The sequence below is a fragment of the Chamaea fasciata genome, unplaced genomic scaffold, assembly GCF_029207755.1.
Source record: "Chamaea fasciata isolate MVZ Bird 193981 ecotype frontalis unplaced genomic scaffold, bChaFas1.0.hap1 SCAF_4, whole genome shotgun sequence".
NCBI lineage: Eukaryota > Metazoa > Chordata > Aves > Passeriformes > Sylviidae > Chamaea > Chamaea fasciata.
In genome coordinates, this window is record NW_027094089.1 from 60,558,186 (window position 1) to 60,574,868 (window position 16,683).

At 39.0% G+C, this 16,683-nt stretch overlaps 1 protein-coding gene across 2 annotated transcripts in view; it reads right to left on the reverse strand.

Annotated features, from left to right (window-relative positions):
* Nucleotides 1–16,683, reverse strand: part of NTRK2 (neurotrophic receptor tyrosine kinase 2) — a 196,713-nt gene that overhangs the window by 49,524 nt on the left and 130,506 nt on the right. For both annotated transcript variants that reach the window (XM_066181743.1, XM_066181746.1), the window contains one exon: nucleotides 1,548–1,678. In XM_066181743.1, the coding sequence (XP_066037840.1) occupies nucleotides 1,548–1,678 (131 nt within the window). The remainder of the gene's footprint in view (nucleotides 1–1,547; nucleotides 1,679–16,683) is intronic.

Consider the following 16,683-nt stretch of genomic DNA (forward strand, 5'->3'; position numbering starts at 1 on the left):
CCAGAAACATAAAATGGGCATAACCTGTTCCCAGAGGTAATTCTTCCCATAGCTGGCTGCAAGATTTTTCTTAAGGACCCTATAAAGAGAGGATTTGGTAAAAACAAAACAAAACAAAACAAAACAAAACAAAACAAAACAAAACAAAACAAACCAAACAAAAAAAAACCAAAACACCCCCCCCCTCCCCCAAAAACCAAAATAGTATGACAAATTGCCCAGAAAATGGATAGATTTGTCATCTAGGTCTATGGAGACATATACTTTTACAGGTTGAGTATTTTCCATTTGATTTACACCAAGAATGAGCAGCAGAGAAAAAGTGTACTACAGTCTTTAACAGCAGAAGTGCTAGGCTCCATTTGGACAGGACTTTCAAAAGGAGCAAGTGAATGGAAATACTTTTATTTTGCTATCAAGCAGTTCCCTAAAGTGATAAAGGCCATTTCCATTTTAGTTTCACCAAAATACAACAAAAAATTCATTCAGATCTAGTTTTGTCCTCTCCTATCTCTTGGTTTCTCCTGTCTATGCTATATCCCTTCAGGGCCTAATTTTCTTCTCACCAGTCAACATGACTGAACTACTCCCAAGTATTGAAAAGCTTGTAACATTGGCAAACCCAAAACCCTGCTATTTTTGATGGAGCATTCTACACGACTATCTTCTTTTCATGTTCTTCCATTGTCAGATTCGAGACTATTTCTTGTTACCAAATTCAAAAAGATGATCTATGTGATTTCTTTTACTGTGCGGTTCCATCCAAAATGCACACATGGTTGTCTAATTGTGACCTGTCAGATAAAATTTTTTTCTGGTCACTTGGCACAGCCCAAATTCTGGTCATCTATTCCCCCTGCACTTAATGAGATATTTCAAATGCTGGACATCTTGTTCAGTTTTTGGCAGAATACTACAGATGGAGATAAGAGATTGTTTTCAGGGACAGTTTTCAAACTCTGAGAGTATAGTTTCACCAATATTGTTTTCTAGCTACATCCACAGCTAAGGTCAACAGCTAACCTCAGCTCTTGAATTTTGGAGGACAAAAAGGGCTTCATGCAGAGAAGCAGGCTTGGTCTCCAAGTTATGTTAATGAAAACTACCCACAGACAATTTCAGTTGCTGACTAAAAGAATGGCACAGTCCTGAAACAGAAAGGTGTTCTTTTTCTAGCAATTATACACATAACCTATTCACTTAGCTAGTAACAGATTATTTTTTAGACACATATGTATCACATGCATTTTTAATGACCTAGACATTATTTTTCACTAATTGTACTTCAGGCAGATCATAAAAGATTTTGCCCCCTCATGACACAATCTGTTTTGTCTCCTTTCCTTACAAGATTCAGTTCTCATTTTATAATCCACAGCAAGATCAAATACCAAATTCTCTCAACACTCCATTAGCCTTGTGAACTCTTCTACAGGTATCAGAACAGTTACATTGGATTATGGAATAGGCAAACATTTATTTATTAACAAATAAAACAGCATCAGTTGCAACCACGAATTAATAATGGTAACCCTAAACTCTTTTACCTTCACTGCCACCAAGATCTTGCCCTGCTCAGGACACAGGTTATAGCATTCTGCCAGAAAGACTTTCCCAAAGGCTCCTTCTCCCAGTTCTCTTTTAAGAACGATATTGTGGCGCTTGATGTGATGCACAGCTGTGAAAAGAAGACAAAATTGAGGTCAGAAGGGAGCTGCAAGTCCAGGATGAGATGGAGCCCATGCTTACAGCAACTGGAGATAGGATTGCCTGTAAAGAAGAGAAGGAATCAAAGTGGCCATGCCATTTTTTTACCACTTTCTGCAAAAAGATTGAGTTTATACATTTGTATTTGGAGAGCAGTGCATCTTCTGGATAAGAAGACGTGGAATTAGGAGTCACCTGGGAACAGGTGATAATTGCTGCAGAGTATACATAAGAACAAATGCTAGTTTTTAAAAAACATTAGGACAGCGAATCAGTAAACAAACCAAGACTTTCTCACACCTTTTTTACTTTTGTATCTGTAACAATAGCAGAACTCTCCTGTCCAAATCCAAAAAGTTTTAAAATAAAACGAAGAAAACCAAATGTATCATCTTTCAACTAAATGCAACTTAACACACTCTGGTTTACTTACAACTTGTAAGTAAACCACTGCTTTCCCACATTGTGCTACACTATAGTTACAATAAGATAAGAAATTTTGTTCTCACAAACATGATTTGCAGTATTGATCTGAAGTAAAAGAAACAAAAGATGGACAAAGTTTTTAGTCCACATAGCGGACAGAACCTTTGTTCAATTGTTGCCCAGAGTCAATTGATTCAAATACTGAAGCCCTTGAACATTTTTTTGACTTATTTTACATTCTCCTTTCAGAAAAAGCTTCCATTAAAATCTTTAATATTTAAAATACTGTCCTAAATTTTGTAGACTACATTATCACTTTACAACATTCAAGCTAGATAAAGCAGTTCTAAGGGCAGTCTAGCTGCCAATAGGGTAGACAGCTTGTGTTGCTGAAACTGTACAATCCAGACAGCATCTGCTGACGGTTTTGACCTCAGTGCACTTAGCTGTCTTTGCGAACACTGAAATTTAACCCTGCCTGGAAGAAGCACGTTTGCAACTTAAATTCTAAGCACAATGAATTAAATAGTGGTGCACAGGCATCAGGCTGGCTTCTGCAAGGGTGAAAATCTCACCTTTCAGCAGGAGGGACCAGGACTGAACCCTGCCAATAATTTAGGATCTAACCAGATGCAGATTTACACCTGCCTCCATACTTGGTCACATGCCTATTCCAAACCAGGTGATTACTAAGACAAAAAACACCTTGCCTCCAATGACTAAAGGAGTGCTGATGATAACATCAGTACAGAGAAACAGCACAGCCTGTCTCTATTCCAATCACCAGAAAGAAAAGGAGAAAAGGATCACAGTCTACAAGAGCAGAAAATGTGTGTCGCACACCCTAAGCCTACAGCAACCTAACCCAAGCACACTGCATGTAAACAGCTCATATCCATGCACATGGACACAAGGGAAAGCTGGTGCTGGAGCAGGCTCAGAGAGTGAGCAATCCATCATGCACCTGCTGTTATGAGGTGGGCAGCACACCTGAGGAACAGATCTCCACCAGATCCAGCTGGCAACTGCTAGAAGGCCCCTGCCCAGTATGCAAGCAGGCCCCCCAGTACCCTGTGCACAGGATGGGGAAGGCTGGATTCTCCCCACAGCCCACCAAACTCACCAGGCTTTGCTGCTTTCCCCACAGCTGGTGGCTGCAGTGGGGATAGCCTCCTTTTCAAATGCCAAGTCTCCCAGGAGAGGCCACACATCTCATTAGGTACACATGAAATGAGACTGCACAGTACCTACATTTCTCACTCTTGTCACACACTGGTCTAGCACAAAAGTAAGTTTTGTCATGGTGATGCTTTATTTGGCCAGCTACCTTAGCAGTTAGTATGAATTTACGTTTTATTTTCATTTCCTCCTCAGCACTGGCTTTGCAAGAAAGCCTCAAAATGGAGTCGGCACAAGATAGGCCTGAACTAAAACACACCTTTTCCCCATGGACACAAGTTAACCAGCATTGCTGGCCTCTGCTAATACTGGTCACAAGGTAGACCAGCAGAGTAGAAGGATTGCTGCCCTGGAAAGCCACCTGAGCTCCAGTGTGTGGCACATCTCATCACCTGAGCTTCAAAAATGCTTGATAACAAATAAGTGCTACCCCCTATCCCCTAAAAAACTTGCCATCCAACCATGCCTCTTGGGGAATTCTCTTTCCCTCTGCTTTACTAGTATTGCCATGAGGATGCCTCTCTTCCTTTCCCAGAGGGGAAAGGCACCAAAAGCAGTTTTTCATTTTTTTCTGCCCACAGCTGCCAAAGTCTTGGTGATGAAGACAGTCTGAATTTTGTGTGGGTCCTCCCCATTTTGAGCCCATTATACTGCTAATGTTGGGCCTAGCAGCACAAAGGAGCTTTTTTTGTGAAGCTCCTGGGGGACTTTACAAACAATACGGCAAAGATAAATAAGAAACATATTCAATACTTCTCTGTAGTACACTCAGAGCTGCTGGGTAAACACTCTTATGTAAACAAAGCGTTTGAATAAACAATCCATCCCCTAAACCAAACTATAAAAGCTGAAACACAGCAAGGCACAGAAGAGGTCTGCACAGAATGTATTTGCATCTTGTCATGCTCTATCCCTTCCTGTTACCTTTTTGAGCTGCACCCAGTTATTAAACAAATAAAAAATGACAGTAAGTATGACTAAATGGGCAGAGATTAAATGTAAGAACAATGTAAGTAAATCAAACACATATGATGTGATGGATATATGGGCCAAGGAAAAAATCCTTTTAGCACACTCAGGGTCCCAGCTGTGAAGACACTGTGTTCAGTGGGAGGATACTTGAGCAGAAGATACACTGAAAAATTCAGGTCAAAATCTGCTTTCCTTTACTATCAGGATAAAGCAAATTATCTCTGTTAAAGTCCAAGAGATTATTCTGGATTTACATCGAAGAAACAAAGCCGAATTTGGCAAAAGTGGTGACGTAAACAAAGAAGTCATCTCAGGCACACAAGCATTCAAATGACAGCTATGTATTTTCCTCCTTTTGATTCTAAATGGCAAATGCCATTTGTACTTTTAAAAGCGTATCATATCTGGTTTTAAATCTTAACTGATTTCTGTAAAATAATAAGTTTCATTAAGCTAAAAGCCAAATTGAGTTGAAACACTTCAGAGAGAAATGAAATATAAAGTAAGAAGCAAGACAAAACAAATTAAAGGAGGGTAAATTCTGAAAAGAGTCTATGTTAAAATAATACCCACACAGCTACACCCTTAAAATCAGGGGGCTCCCATGGATGTCTTCCAGGGAAACAAAGGGCAACAGGAAGTACAACTGCAGAAAAAGCCTCTCTTCTCATCTCATGGTCTCAGAAGCACCTTGCCAACAGAGCTGGACATTTAGGTAGTTCACTCGCCAGCAGACATCTTGTCACACTGGAAATGGTGCAATACATATTTCCAGGTATGGGACTGCACTCCCCAGATAACCTACCTTTGATGGTGAGGCTGAACAGAGAGGGTCACACCACACTCTGGAATGGGTTCCAGCAGAACAGGCAACTCAGAATCACCTCATCACATTGAATTCCCTGAGTTGGACATGAATGAATCCAGGCAGGGACACCAAGATACTCAGCAGTATAAATTATTAACATTTTTTTGCTGATATTCAAAAATGAAATGTGACAGAGTGAAAGTCTTTCCCCTTGGTCACAAACAATAGGTCTTCTTAATGTTTTACCACCACATGTGACCATTACACCATCGGAGCTGAGCTTCTAAACTATATGGAGCACAATATTGAGCTATATTACTTGTATGTGGCAGAAGACTGTCTCCAGAAACTGTGCCAGTCTTGATTTCAAAGTCTGAACTATCCACTTACTTTCATGTGTAATCATTTCATTGCTAATAAAAATGCATGCCTTTTTCTTTATCTCTTAATCACTAACTTGTCTGGCTTGCATCTCCCTCCCTTGGTCTTTAGGGGACTTTCTCTGATAGTTTTAGCAGCATTTTCAGGTTTAGTTTAAACACATGTAATCAACACCCTTCTTTCCCGTCTTGGTAAGGCAAAGAGACAGAAGGTCCACCCCCAAGGAAAGCATTTTCTCCATTTCACCAATCATTGTCTTGACTTTTTTTTCTGGAAAAAAATTTAAATATACTTTTAAAAGAAGTTGCTTCCAGCTGATTTTTCCCAACTGGAAACCACTCTCCACGAGGTTGTGATAAAAACATAAAATCAACTCCCTGTATCTCTCCACATCCATAGCTTACATTAGTCCTTTTAAGGCTAGATTTCCTAAGGACCACAAAAATGATATACTTATGTGGTATGCATGTGAATGTCTCATCTTGAAGACCTCACCCAATTACAATATCACAAATGTTGTAAGTTTCAAGTACATTCCCATCTACCTTATGGAGAGACTGAAACATGAACTCACTGATGGACAATAAAACAGACAACAGCTGACAGGCATCACTGCTCACTGAACTACCAACACTTTAAGATCCTTTTGTGTTGCATGCCCACCTAATTCATCTGCTGAGTCTGCTTCTGAGGATACTGTTCAAAATTTTGCTAGTGGTACACATAATGAAATTTGTTGTACCAGGACTCTTAGAAGAGAATTAAGACCTTCAAGATGCCAAGAAACCAGGGAAGATGATATTATCAACATACTCACAGCTGCATAAGAAACAGACAATCATAGAAAAGATTCAGCTTGTGATGTGACACAAGGTCCCACACAAAATCATTTTGCAAATTTCTTCATTCCTTTTCCCACTATTTCTATTGCAATTGCGGACTGAACTATTCCTAAGACCTTGCTAGAAAAAACCCCAGGTGTAAATGGCCATGTAAACAAATATGGATTGTTTAAAGAGTGTATCAATTTTGTTCAGCACTTGCCAATCACAAGAAAGAAGTTTCTGTTGGAATCCTTTAGCTACAGTGAGCACGCAGCAGGTCTAGACTCTTGGCCATCGGATTATGCAATAGCAGCATGTCTGCAATTTCTATAAGCTAATGCCAGAATAGAAATTTTGCCTCATTGAGATATCCACTCTTTAATAAGGCAATAAAAGCCAAAACAATGGTGTTTTTGTGGTGTTTTTTTTGTTTGTTTGTTTTGTTTTGTTTTTAGTTTTTTTTTTATTTAACCTTTTGACTTGTCAGCCTTGCCTGGGTGCCGAAATAGGTCAGCTCAGTTGCGTCTTTCTGATTATTTGATGTATTTATCCCACACAACATTCATTATTTATTATCTATATAAATTTTTGTGTATTGTTGTTTAATTTTTACCATATAGCAGCAACAATTGCTCATGTAAGGCTCATGCCCAGCTGTTGTAGGTACAAACAATGTTTTCATATATAAATATATATATATACACATCTTTTTACTAATATATATATGTGTGTATATATAAATGTGCATGTGTATACACACACACTCCCCACTACATTTATGTAGATATAATAGTCCACAGCTGAGAATTAACTCACACCTCTTCAACAGAAACAAAATAATCTGACAGATAATGTCCTCTCAGTACCTCAGGTACTCTGCTCAAAATGAAATGTGCTGGTACAGGCTATAGAAAACTGAGTAGGGAGGTTTCACAGAACAAGGCCAGAAAGGCGCTTGGGCTTTGTCACATTACCTGTGCAAGTCCAGCTTCTAAAGCACTTTGAATCTTTTGTGTCTTTGAAAAAAACACAGTATAATTCAAGAGCTGTAAAACAGTTATCCCTTGGGTGGCCATCAGTGATCTGTCTGATCTTCTCACAGGCATTAGATCCTAAATGGGTCTTAAGGAAAGGATGGCCCACTTAGGATCTAATGCCAGGTTGAACAGGAAGTGATCTTCCTGGAAGAACTGAAAGCGTTTATGAAAGGCAAACAAGTGACTGTCACAGGAATGGCGTAATTCCCAGGAACTTACTTCCTACCTGTCTAGAGCAACATCTGGTAAATCAAATAAATCTGTGATTGCTGGAGCTTAACCTTTCAGTTGCTTTGTTTGCCATATAAATTCTCACAGGATATATATTTTAATCCCAGAATTTTTATTTTCCCGGGTTAGAATTAGGCTTCCTTCTGTTACACAGTGCTGCAGCACCTTGGAGGGTGCCCAGCTCTCTTCCATCTGCCCAGAGCAGCAGGGGCACCACAGATCTTGCCCACTGTAAACTTATTTTGCTGTAGCTGGTATAGCTCTTCTCTGTCTGAAACACAAGTGTTCACTGTCTTTTGGGTTAATATTTGATTTCTGGTGAGCCATTTTACTTTACTCTTTTTTTTTTTTACAGTAATTTATTTGGTCTAGTTGGCCAAGATCCCCTCAGCTTGGCTACAGATAGCCATGATGCCATATTTGATTAGATCTTTATAATCAAATAAGCATTACTTAAGAATAAATTCTAACAAAAATGCTATCACTGTCTTAAATGCATGAGTCTGCTTAAATTAATTTGCCCTTCATGAAAAAAAAAATGAAGTCAACAGTCTATCCATTCATGAACTTGCCCTTGCATATTAAGACTGAGGTGCACAAGACCTTCAAGCCCTAGCAACCTAAAACTGATCGTTTACATGCTAAAACAATTGGGATATAAGAGAATAGCTGAAAGCTAAATCTGGCTATTTTCAGAATAAATAGCATATATTAATCACCCAGCACTGCTTTTTCTATGATGCTTCCAGCCTACTAAAAGCTTTTCAGCACAGTATGGTAAATCAGCTTTAAGCAGAAAACCACACTGGAATTTTGACAAAACACTGCCTTTGCAGATAAGTATACACTTAATTTATAAACGCTAATCTCAATGCACTTCTTCCAAAAGGTTAATCATCACACAACTTAGAGGCTATTTTGTGTGAGTTGCTGTGCAAAACCTGTTAATATTATTTTATGGTAGCAAATCTGGTCTGTCTTTCATATTTGACTGCAGACAATGATCTCAACACAAACACCCTTCCTGTTCAGACCTGGAAATCCTTTCCCTCCACATTATGCTAATCTTTAGGAATCTTCTGTATTACATAAATAGGAATAGTTGGCAAAGAATGGAGGAATACCATGTAGCATATCTCATCTAATAAATACTTGCAGAGGGGGAAGGGCTAATAAACATACTGCCTTCTAGATATTAACACTTTTCTACCTCTGTTTTCAGAAACAGACATAGTCTGAAAAGCATTACAGGGTACCAGCCTGAGAAGTAGGACCTGAAAGAAACTACCTCCAGAGATGAGCCATATTCAAACGTAGAGTAAATGGGCATAAAGATGAAATTCAAAGAAGATTGCACTGTTTTTATCTACATTTCTCTGCTTTGCTTTTTCTCTTCTCATTTTAAAAGGAAAAGGAAATAATTTTGTAGCTCTATGTTGTGGTAATGAGCGATGTAGGGATCCCAGGCAGGTGCAGAGGAATGCTCTTTATTGTTACTGATAGGTAAGGCTTTTGTAAAGCCTTACCTATCAGCAACAACTCTACATGAGGGACTACAGAAGGGTTTTACTGATGCCCTTTCAAAATGAAATATAAAAAGCAAATGGAGCTTTCAAGCTTGTGAAAGAATAAACCATATGCTTGGCTCACAGTCGAAATTCTATTCCCTTTTTTAAAAGTTAAGCACATACTCAATCTTTGCCTTTGCTGAACTATTTTTCTGAAAGACAGTATAGCATCTGATCAGCCATGTTAGATGGGTAGGTCTGCCCTGTTGCAGCTAATTGAGCATAGAAAGAAAAGAGAATATTAGAGAACACATCATAGCATCATGACAGAACCAGTCTTACAGATCACTTTAGAGCAAATTATTTACACTTTTCTTAATTTTTATTCCAAATTCCTTTTACAGTTCTATCAGGTTGCAACACACTGTGCGGCTTTCTGTGAGGAAACATGAATCTTACACATTTTTATCTTATGCTTCGCTTTCTTCTAGCTAACTGAAATAATCCCTTCCCCTAAGCTAAAGGCTCAGTCTCTGCCTGCTTCCTTAACTAAGGCTAAAGCTTTGCTGCTATATGGTTATTTGCTCTATGATTATGTGCGTACTTCCTTCTTTCCTGTTTTTTTTTTCATAAGTGGCCTTTAAACACAAAGACAAGTTAAGGGTTTTAGCCATTTCTGAGGAGGATCCCCAAATGACAGACATATAAAGACACTGGACACTGCAAAAAAACAAAATATTAAATTTTCCTCACCCTGCATTGTTTTCTGAAAAACAAACTCATGACAATGAAGAAAGAAACATGTCTCGAGTCTTCCTACACACTGACACAGCAAGAACATCCGCTCGCCCTCTGTCCTATGGGGTCATAGAAGGGGTTAGCATTATACTGCCTGAGCCCTATGTGACTGGAGAGAAGACCAAAACATCATAAAAGGTAAACAAACCTGGACAACCAGCTATTCCCTTTTACAGATTTGCTGTCCTTCAGCATTTCTGCCTTCTTCTGATGTGAGGCACTTGCTCTGCTTTTGTTTCACTGCCAGACAGGCATACCTTTTTGTTAGGACATGCCATACACAGAGTCTTATGTCCCCATAGGGCATTTTCCCCTTGGCCCTGCTACTGTTTCAAAATTCCAGTGCTTATGATGTAATTGGCAGCACATGCATGCAAGGCACACCCAGAAAATTCATCTGTACCACTGGGCTGTGACAGATACCTTTACAGCAGCCACTATGCAGTCAAAAGATTATTGCATTGTACTACCTTCAAGCAAAAAGACCTGCAAGATTTCACTTTTAGGTCACTGAAATGGATTCACAAAGTGTTTGCAAGACTGAACATGCTGGGAGTTTTTCAGGATCAAAGCCTTAACAATTGCAAGGAAAAGAAGACTCTTCCTTTGTCTTGTTATAAATGTGCTGGGGGAAAAAAAAAAAAACCAAACACTTTTCTATGTTTCCACACAAGCATAGCACATGCTTAATTTTTCAAGCTTAAAAAGATCTTATTGCTTATTGCAGGCCACACATCATCTCCTCTTTTGACCTGATTCTTCTCTCCTGCATCCTCCAAAGGACTGATATAATAAAGTGTATGCTTATACAAAAAACCCCAAACAAACAAACAAACAAACAAAAATTTCATTTGTAAAGGCTATGAAGTTTTTACAGTTTGGGTGACATATCATTCTTCAGGGTCTGAAAACAAATCCTAGGGAGGAATGAAAATTAGACGGTACCATGCACCTTGCATTGAGCCTTGCATAAGCAAACAGTGGTACTCCTACTTGGACATTATCTGTAAACTACACTAAACTATAGCCCAGCCAGATTTGAGAACAGTAAAGGTTTTTCAAAATAGGATTGAGATGGATTCCTATTCTAATTGTCCTAATAGAAAACCCAGCTTGCCCCATGATAAAGTGAGAAAAGAAAACCGTGACTTGTCAGTGGGAACAGGAGGGATTTCCCAGGTAATTTATCTTGCAAGAAAAAAGTCACATGTTATTCTCATGTAACACGAAAACTGATACACCTAGCTAACAGATGTATCAAAGAATATAAGAAATCTTGAGGTCTGGATTACATTATCTGTCAGCTGAAATTATATTTCTCTACATTTCAGAAAAATAAGGAGGAATTCTACACTTTTGCTAAAACAAATTTGGTGAGGGAGAAAAAGTCTCCATTATGTTCAGCTTCTTGCAACTGATCTGCACAATATGCAGCCCAGGGCCACCTGTCCTTTTGTGGGTCATAGGCAATGCCTTGTCTTGTATGCCCCCATGGCCAGGGACCATCAGGCACCAGTCACTCAGTTAGGTCATAGTCAGTCTGTCAAATGGAGGTGTGTTTAAAGTAGCATCAGAGAGTGTCTAGGTTCCACTGCAGACAACAAACCCACAGGTCTGTTTGGTCTCAGCAAGGGTTCCTTCAGACTCTGTTTAAGTAAGGTCTTTGTAAATTCTCACTAACACATATAAATGCCCTCCCACATATCAATAAAATTTTATTTTAGAGCAAGAGAATGAACACAGATACATTGATCAGAAGTTAACTATACAGTATGTCAGCAGCTAATGAAAAACAAAGATATAACAACAGCTCCCACAGGGTCCAGTGTGATAGCAAACTGTCAGAACCCCAGTACCAACAGTGACAAAACAACCACCACCCAAATGGATCTTTTAAAGCTGTGGCCCATGATGAGGTTGAGGACAAATTCAGTCTCCGCCAATATGCTTTCACTACCTAAAAGCATCTTGGTTTTGACTTGATAATTATGGTGTGCTGAGCCAACCAACTGTCACTAAGGAACAGGATCTGCCCAAATAAAGCAAAATGCATAGACATTTACTGCTGATTTATCACACAATAATGAAACCAGTTACAGCCTTTTGAAGCATGAAACTGAAAGACAGAAAGAGGGAGGGAGAGAAAAAAAAAGGGGGAAAGGGAGAAAGAGCTTTGAACATTTTGTTCCAGTCACAGTTGATTTCCATGAATGCGGAAAACGCCAGACGTGATTCAATCAAAGGATGCCTTTCCACAGTCACACTGTTGCTGGAGAAGTGGCCACTGGGCAGTTACTCGAGACATACATACCCCAAAGCACACAGACTCAGTTTTTGCTGAAACATGAACTTTCACTGACAGCAGCACACATACACAGCAGGGCAAACAAGGAGAACAGCAGAAATGGCTGAACGAACTTTATTCAGGATCTGACATAAGTGTCAGCATAATGAATGTGACCTAAAGAAGATTGTTACACTCATAACAAGACTGAGTTGGCAGCATTGCCCAATTAGTACCAGTTCATTTTATGTTGATAACTAGTATACACATACGATATTCTGTAAAAGCTTAATAGATGTCACCATAGATCATAGTCCTTTTTATCCCCTGTGCTCTTTGTATTTGGAAAATACTTTTAGTTGAATTTTCTTTAATAGTAGTTGTAGATTGAAATTAATGCAAATGTAATTCTGGCAGTCTCTGCAAGACCCCAGAAATGCACAGACCAGAGAGGTTCTTTTTTCACCCAGCATCTATATGACTACTACTCTTAAAAAACAAAAATGTTCTGTTCCAACTACTGTACACCATGATATTTACAGCAAATTTAATCTGCACAGAACTAAGGCAAAATGTAGGTGTTTTCTCCCTTTCCTCCTGAAGTTCAAGTTCTCTCGCAGAGCAACAACTACCAGTCTGCCTACATACTCACCTGCTTGGGAAACATTTTAACCAGCAGTAAGCAACACAAACAGCTGCTACATTTGTTGCACTGTAATGACAGTGCCCCACGTGCTTATCAGTAAAGGAAATAGTAAAAATTGTCATGATTTTTACTGTCACAACAGTAAAAAAAATTGCCATGATTTTTACTGTTATAGCAAATGCTGAATTCTTGTCTCAAGCTGCTGGAACTGGCAGTTTCAGACAAGGGAATAGGTGCTGTCCCTTGATATGCCCCTAGCCTGTGCTTAGCTAAAACACTGAAATGTTGTGAAGCCAAGATATCACCAGGGTAGCCCAACAGAGCACTTTACAGGCAGTGTTTGCTAGCTGTTGCCTCCTACGAGAGAGTACAGACTTGCTTTTAGGATGGACGTGTCTGGGGACTGTTGTCAAGCTGAAGGGATACTTAGACTTTTGGTAGTCTAACATCCACAAAATGCCTCCTAGGCCATTTCCAGTGCTCTGTGTTTCTAGCCTGTCCTTCAGAATTGTAATGAGGATGAAGGGTCAAAAGCTAACATAATTATTTATAAAACAATGTCAAGATTTGTTGGGTAGTTTTTCTAGCGTTTTCCCATTTACAACTTTTATAGACCAGTGGACTGCTTTCAGTATTGCTTGTCATATCTGTTCTTCCCTTCTTGCAATATTTTCTCCAGTAACAGAATGGTAATTCAGCCATATGTTCCAAGACTATAACAGGCTCTAACTGCAAAAATAACTATTACTGATTTTTATTTTTCCTTACAGAGAAACTACAGAGACTCAGCATTGTTTGCTTCTGAAGACTAGATACACACACACACACGCACACACACAGATTAAAAGGTATTTGTCATAAGCATTTTGGCAAACAACTCTTATGAGGCTTCTGCTGAGTGAATCCCTACATGACTGTTTTCCCCCTCAAAAATAAGGCCAGAAATGCATACCTAGTTGTTTCATAATAGTAGTGGGGATTTAAAAAAAAAAAATAGTTATTTTCTACTGGAATAGCATCGCAAAACTATACAGCATAACTTATGTATTCATCAAGATTCTTTTTTGGTATATTTTGAAAATGGCACAAACTCTTCACTGCCATCACTTTCTTAAGTTCAAAATCTCAACTGGAAACTCTTAGGATATGAGTTTGGCTGCAATAAATACTTCCTTGTAATTTTACTGATTCTGGCCTCCCTAAACTGTATTATAATGCAGTCAAAATAAACTGGCAAGAACACATTCAGAAAAGAAGATTTTAAAACAACACTATTTGTCTTGCATTGCATTCAGAATTTTCTTGTAAGCCATGAAAGTAATCCTCACTCACAAAATGTGAGCTTGGAAAACAAGTGGAGTTCTTCCAGATTAAATGCCACAAAGAGAAACTGATGAAAAAAGCAATTAAGAAATCATCCCCCAATTTGCGACATATTTTAAAAAAAAGAAAAAAAGAAAAAAAAAGCCTTGCCATGAACAAAGGAAAATGTGACGTCTGCTGCTAGTCGTGCCCTAATTCTTTGCTTGTTCCAGTCTTTATGCTGTTAGTTTACAGTGTTTTATGTACTATCCTCCATAAAAACAAACAGGTCCTTGGGGATTAACATACCATAACCAGCACTTCAGAAATTCTTGCAGTATCTCTCTTTCCACACCTTCATAGATGTAAACAAAAAAAGATTTCTGAACAGAGACTACTGGTATCATTTGCCTTCATATTGTGCCAAGTAGGCTTTTGAAATGCCAACTGTTGTGAAAACTGGGGAAAATGGCAAATTGCATCCTAATGAAGGCTATCCTAGCTAAGCATCAGAACAACAGCATAAGAAAAATATCTCTTCTCAATACTATTTTAAAAGGTATTTTCCACCACAATTTACCAAGATGAATGCTAGGACAGTAGCTACAGGCAAGCAGTTTGAAAAAATCTGCATTATCCTTGCTACTGGCCAGAAAGAACTGTGCTTTCACATAGAGACCTTGCTGGAAGTCCTAATTAGGCACAGCTGTGGCAAATCCTACTCCAGCATTTTTAGTTCAAGTCCAGCTCTGCAGGATTCTGACATAACTTTCCCATATCAGTGACAGATTTGTCATTGACATTGAGGGGAACCTGAAACAAACAGTCTCACAGAAACGAGGGATGTCTTACCACAGAAATATCTCCAAAATTGAACAGGTTGGGAGTTTGAATGAGAAGACAGTACAGACATAGAAAATGTGCTACATGCTGCAGTTCTCCACTCAGTAATTAATATCTGCAGATATACAGGAGAGGAGGGTGATCCATATTGTGGAGTTTATTGAGAAGGAACACAATATGGGCAGGGTACATAATGAAAAAATAGAAAGAAAAGGAAGATGACTAAACTGCTTCAGTTCAAAAGAAAGGAGATCTCAGGTGGTTAGTAGCGCTAGACAGATATCCCCCTTTTTTCTCACTTAAGCATCTTACATCCTGTTAATTCATGTTTCTTCACTCTTAACAGTGTTTTATAGCTGCTCAGGAAGATAAACATCTGTCCTGTAAAGAATTCTCCTAAAGATTTTATGCAACATTTTACATAAATACTATGCCTAGTACAGATATAATTTGTCCATATCCAAACCAACACAAGCCACTTATTTCAGCACAGTGATTTTTTTTTTTCTGTTACACTAGACAATCATATTTGGGATTTGTTTAGAAAAAATGACAGAAACTTTTGCTAGCTTCTATATAACTACTTCTTAATGACTCAACTTTATTTTAATGCCACATATTGCACAGCTACTAGCCTGTTGGAAATATTTCTGTATCCTATTTTGTTAGTTTTCCTACAATTTCAGAAACTTGTGATCTCTTATGGAAGTTTGCAGATGTAGCTCCCTCTCCCTCCCCAGCCATAGCATGACAACGCATGCTAGAACATAAGCTCTGGCACAGACTTTGGAGATGGATGTGGAAAGATTACATAATTTTCCAATAAATTCATTATGATCAAGCAGCACCAGTTAAAGCAACTCTCCTGGCCAAAGAAATGTGAGGAAAAGAAAACCAAAAAAACCAAGTCTTCACTTTTCTGATGTCCTGTTGCATCAAAGCACAGGTTGCAACAAGATGAGAAAGTGTAATGTACTTCAACGTCTTTTTCAGTTGCTATGGTACAGTTTCTTATGGAAAATTCCTTGTTCTGCGTGATGTTTTTCCTGCCTCATTTGGGATGGCAGAACCGTTCCTTGTGTCACCTGAGAAACCGGGCTGTCAGTTTCCACCTATTGGTGAGAAAGAAACTCATCAGCAGCAGAACTCAATGGAAAATTCCTTGGTTAGAAGTTTCTGCGCTGGAGGCCAATACGACAGTGAGAAGCAAGGACAGATAGGTCAGGGGATGAAGGTGCCACACAGGAGATCGGGCTTCCACCTCAGGGTCAGACACAGATTTCCTGTGTAATCTGAGGCAAAGGATTTAATCACTGGGACTCTCTGCTCAAACAGGCAGGACAACCAAGCATCCTTTCCCCATTCCTCACCCTGTGTGTGAAGCCCCAGGTCTGTAACCTGCCCACTGGACAACCGAGTAGCTTCAGGTTACAGGAGTCAGGCCACAGCCCAAAAGCTCTTCAGGCAAGGGTTATGTGCACCCGCAGAGTCTCCAGTGCTTTGCACAGACAGATCTTGTTTGGACCATGGGGCTCTAAAGTAATTCATGGAAATAATACTAATTGATTTCATTATTCTCTGTTTTTAAGGAAAAATATCAACATAAGCAAGGAGGGAAAACTCCAGCTTTACTGCACAACCAAACAGGAAAACCAATGGGCTTTTGGAGGAGATCTGCAATCTATTTTCTGCATAGATAATACTGAAAATTACCAGAAACACAGTATAAAGATAGTA